The sequence below is a fragment of the Schistocerca americana genome, chromosome 3 (genome assembly GCF_021461395.2).
Source record: "Schistocerca americana isolate TAMUIC-IGC-003095 chromosome 3, iqSchAmer2.1, whole genome shotgun sequence".
Classification (NCBI taxonomy): Eukaryota; Metazoa; Arthropoda; class Insecta; order Orthoptera; family Acrididae; genus Schistocerca; species Schistocerca americana.
In genome coordinates this window covers 770,931,643-770,949,137 of record NC_060121.1, presented here as the reverse complement: position 1 = coordinate 770,949,137, position 17,495 = coordinate 770,931,643, and the positions used below count along the sequence as shown (strand labels likewise).

At 38.1% G+C, this 17,495-nt stretch overlaps 1 protein-coding gene across 1 annotated transcript in view; it reads left to right on the top strand.

The window, feature by feature from the left end:
* Positions 1-17,495, top strand: part of LOC124607056 (histone acetyltransferase p300) — a 169,866-nt gene that overhangs the window by 48,140 nt on the left and 104,231 nt on the right. The window contains exons 7-10 of the mRNA XM_047139232.1: positions 6,547-6,742; positions 6,824-7,054; positions 8,096-8,304; positions 11,983-12,128. Of these exons, the coding sequence (XP_046995188.1) occupies positions 6,547-6,742; positions 6,824-7,054; positions 8,096-8,304; positions 11,983-12,128 (782 nt within the window). The remainder of the gene's footprint in view (positions 1-6,546; positions 6,743-6,823; positions 7,055-8,095; positions 8,305-11,982; positions 12,129-17,495) is intronic.

Genomic DNA, 17,495 nt, shown 5'->3' with positions numbered 1-17,495 from the left:
GCAATGTTGTTTTCCTTATAACTCGTGTTCTAATTAAGCTAGAACAATAAAATTTATTTCATTGGAAAACTCTTTTAAAGAGCTTTTATATGATACCAAACATCATTAGTACACACACACACACACACACACACACACACACACACACACACACAGTTTAGAAAAAACAACAGTGTTGAATTTATCGAATTTTGAAAAACTGTATTTTTGAAATTCTCAAAAAAATATATGTGAAAGGTACGCTTTACATCTACATATTCTGAAAGTTTCAACTTGGGATGAGCATGGGATCACTATCAAAAGCAATTTTATGTTTACCACGATTCTCCAAAATCACATTCAGATAGGTGAATTTCTATTATTTTGCTACACATAAAAATATTACAGTGTTAAATTTTGTTACATGGTCCACAAATTGTACTTGAAATGAATAACTGCTTATTAAACTTTAGTGCTAACTATTTATTAATCGCTGTAAAACCTCGGAAAAAAAGAAAAAAAGGAAGCTATCTCTCATTTTAAAGATTATATATAAAATGATTCTTTGGTATTACTATCTGCAATCTATTCAGTATTTTATCTCTGGTTAATATTGTCAGCAATTTTCATCTATTGTGTTGAAAGTGACCCACACATTCTTTTGTTGTGAGGCAGCTGTAGTGAAATTATGTGATTAACTCTGAAATGTGTTTTGAATTTAGCTTATAGGTGCTTTTGTACAAACCTCACAAGAGTCTGTAAGTTTGTATGCCTACAACCAGTTAATGTTTGCGTACTATTAACATAATGAAATATTTTTTTACAGGAAGTGAAAGTATAAAGAAGTAATATTGTGTAGTATTGAATATAGAAAGCTGGGGCATTCAACTTCAAAAAAATTTTTTTAAATTAGTTTGTTCACTTGAGAAATGTAAATTTCAGCTTTGTGCTGTAATCCATTTAATGAAAAGGCCACAATATCCACAAGAAAAACTTACGGCCTGTTTCACAATGGATGATAGCAAGAAAACCTTTCTTAACTGTAAATCAAAAAGTGTGTGACAACTGCCGTGAAAAAATTGCACGAGTAGAAATTTGTGATACGTCTAGCACAGAAAATGATGATGATCTACTGTATTCTGTTGTGAAACAAGAATGTGAAAAGGTTTTATGTGATAGTGACGTAAAAGACGTTGCAGCAAGTGAGGCCTTAGAAAGGTTGAATGCTTCTTTGCAGTCCGTTGGTGAATCGCCAATTAAGAAGAAACGACTGTGTGAAGCAAAATATCCTAAGGAATATTATTGCTTCCTTCCGGAAAAGAAGAAGAGGTACATGATCATGCAGAATCTGAGAGGATCAGTCTGCTAAAAGATAAATTTCGTTCATGTACATCTTGAAGTAAACAGGTGGAAATTCTTACCATTTTACCTAAAAGCTGGAGTGTTAAGAAGCTTCAAGATGAATTTAACGTAACAAATTACATGGCTCGAAGAGTAAATGATATGGTGAAGGCCAGGGGAATTTTGTCTTCACCAAACCCAAAACCTGGCAAGACTTTTGATCAAACAACTGCTGATTTTGTTAGAGACTTTTATTGTTCTGATGAGATAAGCGGGGCAATGCATGGGAAAAAAGATTTTGTGCTTGTGAGAGATAACGGAGGAAAACTGCAAGTACAAAAACGGCTAGTTTTAAGTAATTTGAAAGAATTTAAAGACAACCATCCAGAGCTCCACATTGGATTTTCGAAGTTTGCAGATCTACGTCCAAAAAATTGTGTTTTAGCTGGAAGTAGTGGTACACATAGTGTCTGTGTGTGTACTACCCATCAAAACTTCAAACTCATGCTGACTGCTCAGCTGACAAAGGGTGAAGATAATCCAATAAAAACTTACTAAGACTGCATTGCAAGAGTTGTATGTAATCTGTTATTACCTGCTTGTCATTTTGGTGAATGTAAATTCTGCACTGGCCCAGAAACATTTAAGACATATTTACAAGATTTGTTGAATACTAATGATATTGATAATATAACTTAATCAGTAATGGGTTTCCGTTGATCGGTTTCTGTTGATCACACGTCTCTAGAAACAATCATAAAATCATCTGACAACTTTATTGATTGTTTTTTTTTTTTTTTTTTTTTTTTTTTTTTTTTTTTTTTTTTTTTTTTTTTTTGATAAATTAAAATCGCTTACACGACATTCATTTGTTGCTAGTCAACAATCAACCTTCCAAAAGAGACTGAGAAAGAACTTAAAGAAGGCGAGGTCTTAGCGATCTGTGACTTTTCTGAGAATTACTCCTTTGTCATCCATGACGAAGTTCAAGGCTATCACTGGACAAACATGCAAGCAACGATTCATCCTATTGTTGCTTATTACAAGGATGGGAACAAACTTGAGCATACAAGTCTTGCAATCATATCAGAATGCCTAACACATGACACTGTTGCTGTGCATTTGTTCCAATCATACTTGATGGTGTTAAATTCGGTAGAAAACCAAGAAAAATATATTATTTCTCTGATGGAGCAGCATCTCATTGTAAAAATAGGAAGAACTTTATCAACCTGTGCCATCATGAAGATGATTTCCAAACTGAAGCTGAATGGCATTTTTCAGCCACCTCGCATGGGAAGGGAGCTAGTGATGGTGTTGGTGGAACAGTTAAACGACTTGCAGCTCGAGCAAGTCTGCAACGGCCATACAGTGATCAAATAATGACACCAAAACAACTTTTTATGTTTGCCAAGGATAACATAGAAGCAACAAACTTCAAGTATGCTACTAAAGAAGATCACAAAAATGAAGAAATGAAACTTATGGAGAGATTTGAGAAATGCTGCAAAATTGTAGGGACACAAAAACTTCACACTTTTATTCCTTTTAGCAAGGACAAAATAATAACAAAAGTGTATTCAAACTCTGATGGCACTAAAATTGAACTGGTGACAGTTTCTGACAGTGATACAATGCCATTCAAAGACATAAAAGGATATGTTGCTTGTGATTACAATGGGCTCTTGAAAAAAATCAGAAGGATGAAAACAGAGTTAGTTTCTTGCATCCCCATGAACCGTCACCATCTTTTACATTTCTGAGTCATCCAGACATTTTTTCCATAAGCAGTAGGGAAGTAGTGGCAGTTGTGAACCCTCAAACTGCTATTAGGCGAACATATAAGTTATCCATATACAGAAATGTTGATGTGCAACAGACTGATTAGTACAAAGTATGAAGAAGTGCACTAATAGGGCGCCTATTTGTAAATAATAGTAATTACTAACTGAATTTAGGTGTGATCTCAGGTATGCATCTTTCTGTGTTTATTTATTTTTTTAAGTTTTCATTTTGTATTTATTAATTACAGAAGCATAAAACATATGTTCTTTTGTCAATTATAAGTTATATTTAATTTCCACAGTTTACAACAACATACAGCTGGTGAGAAGTAGGCTTACTATCTAAAATAAATTAGTTTTTACGAATTTTTAAAGCACCACCCGTAATGTAAAATTGCTTTTGATAGTGATCCCATGCTCATCCCAAGTTGAAACTTGGTGAGAAGTAGGCCTACTATCTAAAATAAATTAGTTTTTACGAATTTTTAAATCACCACCCTTAACGTAAAATTGCTTTTGATAGTGATCACATGCTCGTCCCAAGTTGAAACTTTCAGAATATGTAGCTGTAAAGTGTATCTTTCACATATATTTTTTTTGAGAATTTTAAAAATACAGTTTTTCAAAATTCGTTAAATTCAACTTTTTTTAACATTTTGTGTGTGTGTGTGTGTGTGTGTGTGTGTGTGTGTGTGTGTGTGTGTGTGTGTGTGTGTCTATATATATGGTTATAATAGAGGGAAACATTCCACGTAGGAAATATATATCTAAAAACAAAGATGATGTGACTTACCAAATGAAAGTGCTGGCAGGTCGACAGACACACAAACAAACACAAACATACACACAAAATTCTAGCTTTCGCAACAAACTGTTGCCTCATCAGGAAAGAGGGAAGGAGAGGGAAAGACGAAAGGATGTGGGTTTTAAGGGAGAGGGTAAGGAGTCATTCCAATCCCGGGAGCGGAAAGACTTACCTTAGGGGGAAAAAAGGATGGGTATACACTCGCGCACACACACACATATCCATCTACACATATACAGACACAAGCAGACATATTTAAAGACAAAGAGTTTGGGCAGAGATGTCAGTCGAGGCAGAAGTGCAGAGGCAAAGATGTTGTTGAATGACAGGTGAGGTATGAGTGGCGGCAACTTGAAATTAGCGGAGATTGAGGCCTGGTGGATAACGGGAAGAGAGGATATATTGAAGAGCAAGTTCCCATCTCCGGAGTTCGGATAGGTTGGTGTTAGTGGGAAGTGGTGCACGGCCAGCACATCTTGGCACAGTGTTACACCGTCCGGGTTATCTGGATACTTCCCACTAACACCAACCTATCTGAACTCCGGAGATGGGAACTTGCTCTTCAATATATCCTCTCTTCCCGTTATCCACCAGGCCTTAATCTCCGCTAATTTCAAGTTGCCGCCACTCATACCTCACCTGTCATTCAACAACATCTTTGCCTCTGCACTTCTGCCTCGACTGACATCTCTGCCCAAACTCTTTGTCTTTAAATATGTCTGCTTGTGTGTGTATATGTGTGGATGGATATGTGTGTGTGTGCGTGCGAGTGTATACCCGTCCTTTTTTCCCCCTAAGGTAAGTCTTTCCGCTCCCGGGATTGGAATGACTCCTTACCCTCTCCCTTAAAACCCACATCCTTTCGTCTTTCCCTCTCCTTCCTTCTTTCCTGATGAGGCAACAGTTTGTTGCGAAAGCTAGAATTTTGTGTGTATGTTTGTGTTTGTTTGTGTGTCTGTCGACCTGCCAGCACTTTCATTTGGTAAGTCACATCATCTTTGTTTTTTATATATATATATATATATATATATATATATATATATATATATATATATATGAGCTTTCCAATGAAGTAAATTTTATTGTTCTAGCTTAATTAGAACACAAGCTGTAAAGAAAACAACATTGTTCCAAGAATCAAAAATTTGTCGTCTTTTCAATTTTTGAAGGTCCATTACTCGGTAACTTTTCATCAGAAAAATGTGAAAAAATTAATTTGTGTCATGATTTTTGAGTAATATATGCATACTTAATTTCAAAAAAATCTGAGAGGGTCAGGTTGTAGCACTTGTTGATTTGACATGGAATTGCTCATAAAATGAATTATGCTTTCAGGGAAAAAAATGAATTCCTGTCTTTTAAGGACATTTAGTAAGTTGGATATCTTTTTTAATTAAAGTAGAAGTGAGGTAGTTAGTGACAGTAGGACAACAGTTTAATTTTTTTATTTCTGTACATACAACAAATACTTTAAAACATGAGTGTTCTGTGTTGTACAGTATGACACCAGTAAAACTAAATAATTTAGTTATGTTAACCAGTTCGTGGGCCATGGGGGGCAAACCTGCCACTAAACTTATTTATTTACTGCATATATGAGAATATGTCTTAAAACTTTTGTATTCTCCTTGCATCTAGTGGTAGTCTGCTGCATGAGTGGTGGTTCCTGCTTGTTGTGAAATACAGCTTTTAGAGCCATGGGAAGTATAAATCCCAACAAATAACATTGTTTTGAAGTTTCTTGGGAAGTCTGCTTACCACCAAAGTAGTTTCTCAAAGAGGTTTGGGAAGTATATTTAAGACAAAATTAGTGTTTCTGATGTGGACCTTGTAAACGTACTTGCCATCAACTTACTAGTTTTACAAAGCTTTTGGGAATATGACTTACTATCTCAGAATGTGTCCAGCATCTTGTGGTAATACATTGTTCCAAGTGTATAAAAACTGCTACAAAAATCAGTTTCTGTTTGTTGTGAAATCAATACTTGTGAAGTCGGAGAAAAACTCTTCGTTTCTACATTGTGGAATACATTTCCCACCAAAATAGCAGTTCACAATAGGGCCATGTGAGAGATTCATACTACCACAGTTTTTGATGCTGAATCACTAAAGTGAAATTATAAAATAATACGTGTAATCAATTGATCACTATTGTAATACGATACAAAAAAATTAACTCACTGAGTTACTGTATTAAAAAAAAAAAATGCACACATTTAATGTTCAAAAGGGCATGTTGTAAACTTTCTACTTTCTTTCTGCAAACGTGCTGATAATTAAGATATTCATTAATGCCTACTATGGGAAATTTACGTGGTGAATGTTATGAGATTGATCCTGTGTACTGTGGATTAAACTTGTGCGAGTGCTAATTATATTATGAGTAGACGAGCATTATTGATTAAACGATGTCAGAAAGCCATTTTTATTTTCCCAGTAGCTCATGCTATTCTGAAAGTGTCTTCATTTATGGTATTAATAGGGTTCGATTAATGCAGTTGGAGGACTGGACAGCAGATTCAAGGTATAAGACCACAAGGAAACATTCAAGGGAATTGGAGAGAGAATGCTTTGTTTGACATTAGTTGACTTCTCACTGGGTTTGTTACTGAGCATATATTTTCTCTCTATTCACAGTGTACATTACCACACTGCAAGACAATGAAAAATGTGTTAAACCACATGACTACGTGCCAGGCAGGAAAGTCTTGTTCAGTTGCACACTGTTCCTCTTCGCGGCAGATAATCTCACACTGGAAGCACTGCACTCGGACAGACTGCCCTGTATGTTTGCCACTGAAACAGGCTGATAAAATACGGCATCAGCAAAATAGTAAGTAAATAAATAAGTCATTAAATGACGCATAGTGTTGTGTTAATTTTGCCTTCTGGTATTATTGTTTTTGTTTTTTAGTCGTATCTAATCAGGCTCCCAGCAATCAACCAACGGCATCTGATATGAGAAGAGCATATGATGCCCTTGGTATTCAGTGTCCCACAACTGCTGCACCAGGTGGCCTTTTAACCCCTAGTAATGTGGTGAACAGAGGACACCGCATGGTCGCTCCTGGTCTTGGTGTTGGGCCAGCTCAGCCTAATGTGGTGGGTGGTGCAGTTAGAGTTGCCGCACCTCCTCACACGCAAGGTGAGATGTTTCGAAAGGAAGAAGTTTGTATAATAAGTTATATAATTATCAAATCTTGTAATATTTAAGGTCATCAACTTTGTGATGGATGGAAACACTGTTTACTCAAATAAAAACTGATCATTGAGAAACTTATTTAAGACATCTTTTACCTTGCATAAAAGATATTTGTTTTACCAGTATGGTGTATAAGATCAGTAACAGTTTCTTGTAAGCTTTACCTGCTTATGTAATACATAATGAAAATAATTTATACACTCTTATATTTCTTGGAAAAGGTTATAAAGTTATGAGAGGTACCTCTTACCTTGCATTGATTGTATTAAAGCAACTTTATAAATATGAATTAATAGAGGGAAACATTCCACATGGGAAAAATATATCTAAAAACAAAGATGATGTGACTTACCAAACGAAAGCGCTGGCACGTCGATAGACACACAAACAAACACATACATACACACAAAATACTAGCTTTCGCAACCAACGGTTCCTTCATCAGGAAAGAGGGAAAGACGAAAGGATTTGGGTTTTAAGGGAGAGGGTAAGGAGTCATTCCAATCCCGGGAGCGGAAAGACTTACCTTAGGCGGAAAAAGGGACGGGTATACACTCGCGCGCGCACACACACACATATCCATCCACACATATACATATGTCTGCTTGTGTCTGTATATGTGTGGATGAATACGTGTGTGTGTGTGCGAGTGTATACCCGTCCCTTTTTCCCCCTAAGGTAAGTCTTTCCGCTCCCGGGATTGGAATGACTCCTTACCCTCTCCCTTAAAACCCAAATCCTTTCGTCTTTCCCTCTCCTTCCCTCTTTCCTGACGAAGCAACCGTTGGTTGCGAAAGCTAGTATTTTGTGCGTATGTTTGTGTTTGTTTGTGTGTCTATCGACGTGCCAACGCTTTCGTTTGGTAAGTCACATCATCTTTGTTTTTAGATATACAACTTTATAAATAACTTGATATAAATTGAATTACTGAATTTATTGCTATACTGTGTTTTCTAAAGACAACCACCAAATTTGTATTTGCAGTTCAAGGTCAGAGTGCAGCTCAAACTGTTGTGGCACCTAATGTGTCCCTCCCACTATCATCAGACCCTACCTCACAGCAGCCACCACCGACACAAGGCCCAGTTTCAGCTGCAGCTCAGGCTGCAGTCGCTACCATTCAGCAGACAGTTGCAAATATGCAAAATTCCTTGTTTGGGCTTGGAGGTGCTGAGCCACAAACATCAGCAGCAGTGAGTTGTGGAGCATTTACATTTTATTCTTTGCTGTGTATTTAATTTAATTATTACAGTTTCTTGTACTGCATTGTATGTTTGTATCTTCTCTCTGCACTTCATACTTTTCTAGGGCAAAAAAAATTTTGGTGCAGCTACTGTACAACACACAGTGTCAAAAATGGTTAGACTTAGATAGTTGTTAGATTGGGTCCTACCAGATTGAAGGCCTAGACATGGCTCAGGTGTGGGAATAGTGTGAGAAGATATGAGGAGCCATTTGTGTCTACAGAAATTTAAGATTGCAAAATTTTCATTTTTGTAAATACTTTCTAATTAAGGAGACTACTCATTGAATAGCTGAAACGTTTAAGTCTTCAACAGGCACACATGAAAGTGAAAGAAAACGTACTAGCTTTCACAATAAGTTCTGGTTGTTGTGTATGGTGGGATGGGTGGTTGTTGTGTGTGGTGGGGTGGGTGGTAGAAAGAGAGGTGAGAACTAGAAGGACGGGTTGGGGGTGGGTGGCTAGCAGCTTTGAGGAAGGCAGCCCTTTTTCTGGCTAGGAGTGATGTGGGAGGGAGGGTTGGCACCTGTATGGAATCTTGTGTCCAGTTCGCACAGTGTAGAGGCACAGGTGTGTGTGGGTGTGTACTCCAGCTCAACAAGGCATGTATTCTGAAAACTTGTAAGTTTTCATTCTCTTTTGTGTGTGCCTGTCAAAGGCTCTGCTGTTTGGTGAGTGACTTCCTGTACTTCTAAAATGTTTACGTTCTGCTTGAACTTTCCTTTCTTCTTTACATTGTAATTTTTCTATAAATGGTACGGTGAGTTGGAAGATCGGTTGAGTCTACAGAACTAAATTTTATTGGAGGTACATGAAACCAGGTGTATTTCAAAATATTAATTGTTATACACTTGATATATTTTTGAAGCTGAATAGCTGTTGATCATGTTAACCATATTTCATTTATATAAGCAGAGTACATCTTTTTATATCGTTATTATGGTTATGGTTGACACGACTTTTTAGTGAATGACCTGAAGCTATATGCTCATACAGTGAAGTCTTGTGTGTCTGGTGAGTTTGGAAAAGAAAGCTGATATACACTAGAAATATTTTTATTCATGTAGTAGTATGTTAAGCTAACACTCAAAATTATAAATCTTCAATAAAGAAAAATAACAACAGATAAAATTGTATGGAATACTCATCAAAGTAAAGAAGCAGGAAAGAAATTTAAAAAAGCACTGCTATAAGTTTTCGGTGCTGTCTATAATGCAGGGTTTGCTTACAGAACCTTATACCCTTCATATGAATAGAGTTATTATATGATTATCATGCCTTTTATTTTTTAATTTTCACTGATGTAATTTCATTTTAACCTACGTAAAGGTATTTGAGGTGACTGTGGTCAGCCAGAGCTGGTTCATTATTGATCAACAATCTCCATTTGAACAACAGCGTAGTTCATCAAGATCAATAATGGATAGAGTAACATTGAACAAATGTGTGTTGAAACATTCAATTTTTGGGTGATTTGTGTAAAGCGTAACCCTTCCCAGTATTTGTCAAAGTGAAATCTGATTAACACCACACTGAAATTGGCCAGTTGAACAGGCACTTTAACAACCTTGACCGAACCAAGACCTTCCTTGTGTACAGCCATGTTAATCAAATTGAATTTGTAACTCAATGACTGTATTTTGCACTGCATTGCACCCAATAGTGATTGAGAAGGTAGCAATGCCTGGAGATTCTCTATTCAGCCTTGAAATACAATACTTTTTTCTATCATTTCTAGAGCATATTCCATTTCATGGTCCACAATGTAACAAAAAGTGCACCTACGGTATAAAATGGATGTGTTCTACATTCTTTAAGAGTGAAAGTGAATAATTCTCAAGAAGCCAGCACTGGTCTTGTGGTTTGTCCACACAAGAAAAACGTGAACATTGTGGTGATTAGATTGTGCAACAGGTAGAGGAGAATGTCGTTAGGAAAATTGGGGATAGATGTCAGCCAGGTTTATTAAAGCCCTATTTATGTTGGCTTTTTATAGATGAATGACCACCACTAGCTTGTTGAACACATGAATGATTACAGAACTGTCCACCTCTGTGATGAGAAGTTACTGAACATGCTACTGCACTGCTCAAAGAGAGCCGAGTACATGATACACTAAATGGATCAGTTCGACCAACCCACACAGCACTACAGGCTGGGCCAACAGCCATTGGGCTGTCAGTCCGGTTGCTGGGCATTTGCCTGGTGAAGAACTCATGAACATGACAGAATGAGTCAGGATGTGATGCAGCTGATGGATGCTGCAGGTGCTCAAACCCCATGCGACAGCTTTGGAGCAGCCTGAAAGAAAAGTTTCCCTGAACGCTGGAGTTGGAAATTTGTTCTGTAACATATCCTCACATTCCATCTCCCTTCTAGACTTAGCTCCAGTTAACAAAATATTAACACTAATTACTCAAAGAAAAATAGAGAGAGCACTAGACTGTGACCTTGTGGAAAATCATTTTGACTGCGGAGAAATATAGGAAACACGAGGGAATAATGACTGTACAATTTAACACAGAATATAGATTGAAGAGAGATAAATCCTCATTTATACGATTTTTAGATTTTGGAAAAAGCATTTGACATGTTGACTGCAAAACCTCTTCTGGTATTCTGAAGCTATTCGGGATAAAATGCAATGTGTGGAAAGTGCAACTTGTACATAAAACAGACTGCAATTGTATGAGATGAAGGACATGAAAGGGGAGCAGTAATTAAAAAGCGGGTGGGACAGGGTTACAGTCAGCCCCCATGTTATTCGATCTGTACAATGAGCAAGTAGCAAACTTTGAAAAGGAATTTGAAGTTCTTGGAGTGGAAATAAAGACTGGACTGGCTTACCAATTCAGGTTATAATTCTGTCATAAAGGGCAGAGATCTTGGAGGACCAGTTGAATGGAGAGGATAGGACATATATAAGTTGAATATCGGCAAAAGTAAAATAAGAGTAATGGAATGTAGTCACATTACATCAGGCACTTCTGAGTGAATTATATTAGGAAATGCAATACAAAAAAATATTAAATTAGTTTGGTTTTTGGTCAGCAAAGTAACTGACAGTGGCCGAAATACAGGGATATAAAATGCGGGCTGTCAGTAACAAGGAAGCAGTTTCTGAAAAAGAGAAGTAATTTAACATCTGATATAAACTTAACTGTTGCGATGTATTTTCTGAAGGCATTTGTCTCGAATGGAGCCCTGTATGGAAGTGGAATGTGATTGACAAAAACGCAGTCAAGAAGAGAATAGAAGCTTTTAAAATGTGATTCTGCTGAAAAATGTTTAAGATTAGTTGAGCCTGTTAGATAATTAATGAAGAGGTACTTCATCTAATTGAGGAGAAAGAAAAATCATGGCACAACTTCCCTAAAAGAATGGATAGGTTGATAGGACACATCCTAGAACATCAAGGAATAGTTGTTTAGCAGTGAAGGGAAGCGTGGGTAGCAGAAATTGTAGAGGGAAACCAATGCTTTACTTCAGTCAACCAGTTGAAGTGCTTGTAGATTGTGTAGTTATGCAGAGATGAAGAAACTTGCAAGGAGCCATTTTGTGTGTGTGTGTGTGTGTGTGTGTGTGTGTGTGTGTTCACTTGCAGTAAATGTATTTTACAATGTTTCAGCAGCTCGCTGCAGAGAGCCGACTTGCAAATTTGCAGCTGCCAGCTGTCTTCCCACCAGGTCAAGTCACTGCAACACCTGTACAAGGGACCAAAGAGTGGCATCAGTCTGTCACCCCTGATTTGCGAAATCATTTGGTGCACAAGCTGTGAGTAATTTTATTGTTAATACATTTCTTCTGTCTCCTTTATCTTTTGTAGTACTGTTCATTCGATAGACAAGTACCAAAAAAAAAAAAAAATTAGAAATTTACATATTATGTTTACATTGAGCATGTTGTTTTTCCAATTAGAAAACTTATTGTTATTTCATTTTGGACTTTCCATTGTCACAAGTGAAGTAATAACGATAAAAGGGGGGCACTGAACAAAGTATGGATTATTCTGAAGTTTTAAACTCAACTTTTCTGTCACTGTTGAAAGGCAAAGGCTGAGAGGATAGTGCAGTCACAGTTAGAATAATCAATAGAAGTTCCAGGATGAAATAACAATAATATTCTGAAACCATAGATTCCTACTTATCATTTAGAAGAGGTGTTGAGACACACAGAAGTACAATGAAAAGACTGCTGAACATTTAAGCTATCTGACAAAAATTTCCTTCTTTGGAAATAGAAAACACACAAATGTTCATTGAAGCAACACACACACACACACACACACACACACACACAATTGAGGCAGACAAGACCAGCAACCTAGGTGGTTGATGGGGCTATGGAGGTGATGTGGGGTGGAGAGATAGCAAAGCTGGGGTGGATTAACTTGTGCTCCCTGTGAGAGTGTACAGGGACAAAGTAGTGATAGGATAGGGCTGCAAGCTGTAGAGTCTGGTGGCTGTACTGGGAAGGGTAGTGGAAGAGGGAGAGAGGAGAGGATAGGAGAGAAGAGAAGTAATGAAGGGGAAAACACTGTAGGCACGTTGGTGGAATAGAAGGTGCATGCAGTACTGCAGTGGGAGAAGGTAAGAGGATATGTAGGTGGAGGACAGGGACTAGCGAAGGTTGAGACTAGGTGAATTATGGGAACAAAGGATATGTTTAGTGAATTATGGGAACAAAGGATATGTTTAGGAATAATTCCTACCTGAGTTAATCAGTAAAGCTAGTGTTGGTATGAAGGATCAGATGGCACAGGCTGTGAAGCAATATTGAAGTGGGCATGTGATGTTGGGCAGCATGTTCAGCAACTGGGTGGTCCAGCTGTCTCTTGATCACAGTTTGTTAGTGGCCTTGTATGCAGATAGGCAGCTCATGTTGAAAGCAGCACAATGATTGCAGCTTAGTTTGTAGATAACATGGCGGCTTTCACAGGTAGCCCTGCCTTTGATGGAATAGGAGATGCTTGTGACAGGACAGGAATGAGTGGTAGTGGGAGGATGTATGGGACAATCTTGTGTCTAGGGCTATTGTAGGGATATGAGACGAGGAGTTGAGAATAGGGGTATAGTAGGATTGGACAAGGATATTGCCTAGGTGTGGTGAGCGATGTAATATCTGTATTGGACTGGTGGGGAGGTTAGTTAGTAGGATGTATCTCATCTCACGGGTGATGAGACGCAGTCAAAACCCTGGTGGAAAATGTGATTCAGTTGCTCCAGTCCTGGGTGGTACTGAGTCATGAGAGAACTACTCCTTCTTTGTGGTCCACCCCTGGCCTGCTATCCCCCCCCCCCCCCCCCCCCTTTTCATAATGTTCTTGTTCTATCGTGAACTTCCCATTGTTCGCGTATGGTTAGTGGAATGCAGACACAAGCAGCAGAAGACAGTGAATATAATAAAATGGAATCAACAGTGACGAAAATGGAGAAAGTAAATGTCTAGAAGCCTTACAGAATTGAAAGCATTATAATGAATAAACAAGGAGAGGAAAGAGGAATTGGGAAGAGTAACACTGGGCAGTTTGTAAGTCGAGAACAAAGATAGTGCCTGTAATGAGGTCAGAGCTGTAGGAACTGGTGTAGATATTGGAAGAATATACAAGGGGCCTTCAATAAGTATGCAAGAGATTTTTTTCCTTGGCAAACTTTTTTTTTTTTTTTTTTTTTTTGGGGGGGGGGGGGGGGGGAAGAAATGTGAAATTGGTTGTGGGCCTTAACCTTCAAAATGCCGTCTGTAAAGGAGGTCTGTTCAAACAGAGAGCTGTCATTGAGTTTCTTTTGGCGGAAAACAAGAGCATCGCAGATATTCATAGGCAATTGCTGATTGTCTACAGAGAATCGGCAGTGAACAAAAGCATGATGAGTCAATGGCTGAGGAATCTGTCATCATTGCAGCAATGTCGTGCAAACCTGTCCAATCTCTCACGAGCCAGCTGGCCACACACAACTTGCTGCTCAACTGGATGTGTGTGTTGGTACTGCTGATGCACTTGTCCACCAGTTGGGGTACTCAATGGTGTGTGCCCACTGGGTTCATTGGTGCCTGAGAGAAGATCATAAACAGCAACAAAGGACCACCTATGCAGAACTGCTTGCACATTATGAGGCTGACCGTGACAATTTTTTGTCGATCATCATCGCTGTTGATGAAACACATGTTCATCACTTTGAACAGGAAACAGAACAGCAGTCCGTGGAGTGGTGTCCCACCACCTCTCCTCCGAAGGAAAAGTTCAAAGCTGCACCCTCAGCTGGTGAAAGTAATGGCGACCGTCTTCTGGGATTCTGAAGGGGTTATTCTGTTTGAAGTCCTCCCTCATGGTGCAATGATCAATGATCATGATGCTACCTTCAGGAAATTGAAGAAATGAGTTCAGTGCATTTGTCACCACAAAAATGCAAAGTTACTGCTCCTTCTCCATGACAACGCAAGGCCTCACACAAGTCTGCACACCTGAGAGGAGCTCACAAAACTTCAATGGACTGTTCTTACTCATCCACCCTATAGCCTGGATCTCACACATTCTGACTTCTATTCGTTTGGCCAAATGAAGGATGCATTCCATGGAAAGCAATATCTTGATGATGGGGATGTTATTGATGCAGCATGATGTCGGCTCCAAAAGCAACCAGTAGAGTGGTACTAGGTGGGCATACAGGCCCCTCCAGTAAGATGGCGTAAGGTTTTTGCGTTGAACAGGGAGTGTTTGAAAAACAGGGTTTTGTAGCCAAAGGGGTAGGGAATAATATGGTGTATTGGAATCTCGAATAAAACCAACCTGTTTTCAGAAAAAATATCTTATATTACTTACTCAGTGCCCATTGTAGATAGAACAGAAAATAAAACAAAATAGCCTAATAATGAAAAGTCATCTCTACTGGATGAGATACATGCGAGATTCTACACAGATTATGTGGAAAAACTTAATCCCTTACTAGAAGCAGTGTATTGGAAATCTCTGGGTACCAAACAGCTGGAAAGAAGTACAGATCATTCTCGTTTTCAGGATGGATCGGCAGAAAGCTGCACATAAGGATAAGCTTATATAACTAATGTCAGTGTGTTGTAGTATTACACTCACACACTAAGAAACTTTTAGAGAACAGGAATCTCCTTGATACTAATTAAGAAGGACTCCATAGAGATTTTGCATAATTCAGGATGTATATGTATACATGAGTTCCAGAGCATCACCCAGGAGTGTCATAGATGACGGCGTCCAAGGTAGCCATAATTTTTTACTTCTCTAGGGCATCCAATACAGCTCTGCACTGCCAGTTAGTGAACGAAATAGGAGCTTACTGAATGTCAGACCAGATTTTTGATTAAATTAAGGAATTCTTAACTGGTAGAACCACCACCTCTAAGAAATGATACTAACAAATGTAATTGTACTAAATTGAAATCCATCGGATACTGGTGATTTACAGTGACCATTGAATATTAAGATGTAAAGGGAGACAGCAGTCAATCGCAAAATCCGTAATTTACCGCAGATCTAGATTTCAACTGTGATGTAGTTATCATCAGTGCATTACCAGAAGAGCCATATAGACATAACTGTGTCAGAGCATAAATATGTGACTGTTCCTATGTTGTGCCTATATGTCTGTTCTGGTAATGCACTGATGATGACTATGTTATAGTCTAAATGTAAATTTATAACAAATTACAGATTCTGTGACTGACTGCTGTCTTCATTTACATTTGCAATAGTAATTTTTTAGTACCCCAGAGGAGTGTTACAGTATCATTACTGTTAACAAGTGATAATGTAGGAAAATGTGTGAGGCTGTTTGCAGGTGACAGTGTTCTTAGGAAATTTGCAACATCACAAGAAAGCAGTGAAAAGTAGTTAGATCTGTGGGTGATTTCAGTGAAGGATCTGGCAGTTCATCATGGATGTAAATAATTGTAACATATCACACATTAATAGTCGAAGAGATTGATTACTGTATGATTACACTGTTGGTCATAAATCACTGGAATCAGGAAAACAGTGAAATACTTTGGACTAACCATCCAGAGCAATCCAAAGTGAAATCTTCACATACACAGCTAGTTGTAATAAAAGTGGATGATAGTCTGTTTCAAATAATAGAATGACCAGCATGGACTAAAAATAATAGGGAACAGTAGATTGCTATTCACTACATAGAAGAGACATTGAGTCACGGATAAGCACAATGAAAAAGAATGCTACAAATTTCACATACACATGGCCACTGTTTTCTCTGGACACCAAGGCCCGAATGCAATTGTGTCTGAGGTGAGCAGCAGTTTGGCTGGGGGGTATGCAGTGGGGATACAGAAGATGTGAACATTTGTACCATTCTTTTTCATTGTACCTGTGTGCAACTCAATGCCTCCTCTTCTATATGGTGAGTAGCAATCTATCCTTTCTACAATGTTGTCATTTCAGATGATAAGCTGATATTCACTAGAAGAGTGTAAAGAAATATTATTCAGTTACAAAAGTAGCAGCTTACAAAACTTTTGTTCAACCTATTTTGAAGTATTATTCATTAGTGTGGGACACCTGGTATGTTGGATTATAAAGAGAGAGATAAAATCCCATGAAAAGAGGCATGTTAATGTCATGGTATCATTTAGTGAAGTCCTAAAGCATTATAGCGGTGCCCAGTAGACTCCAGTGGCTGATGCTGCAAGAGAGAGATTATGCTTCACAGAGTTTACTGATCAGATTCCAAGTGCTTACCTTCCAAGAGGAATGGGGAAACACTTTACTTCCTCTCACACATTTCGTGAAATGACCACAGTGAAAAAATAAGAGAAGCTACAGTTCATATGGCAATTTATCACCCCCTTCCCATACACCATTCACAAATGAAATAGGGAAGGAGGGAAATGATGTTGGTATCCTGCAACACACATTAAGGTGGCTTGCATGATATAGATGTAGATGTATGTGTTCAGTGTTGTGACGCAAGGTCATGATTGTTAATCGACATTAAGTTACTGGAAGTTTAACATTTGTTGAGACTGGGAAGTTGTTGCTGTAACATTCATTCAGAACAGCTAGCATATCAGAAAAAAACTGCTTTGAGCAATTTATTATGCCTGTGACTAGTATGATGGTGTTTATAACACATTAAGTGTTTGACGGAGATAAGT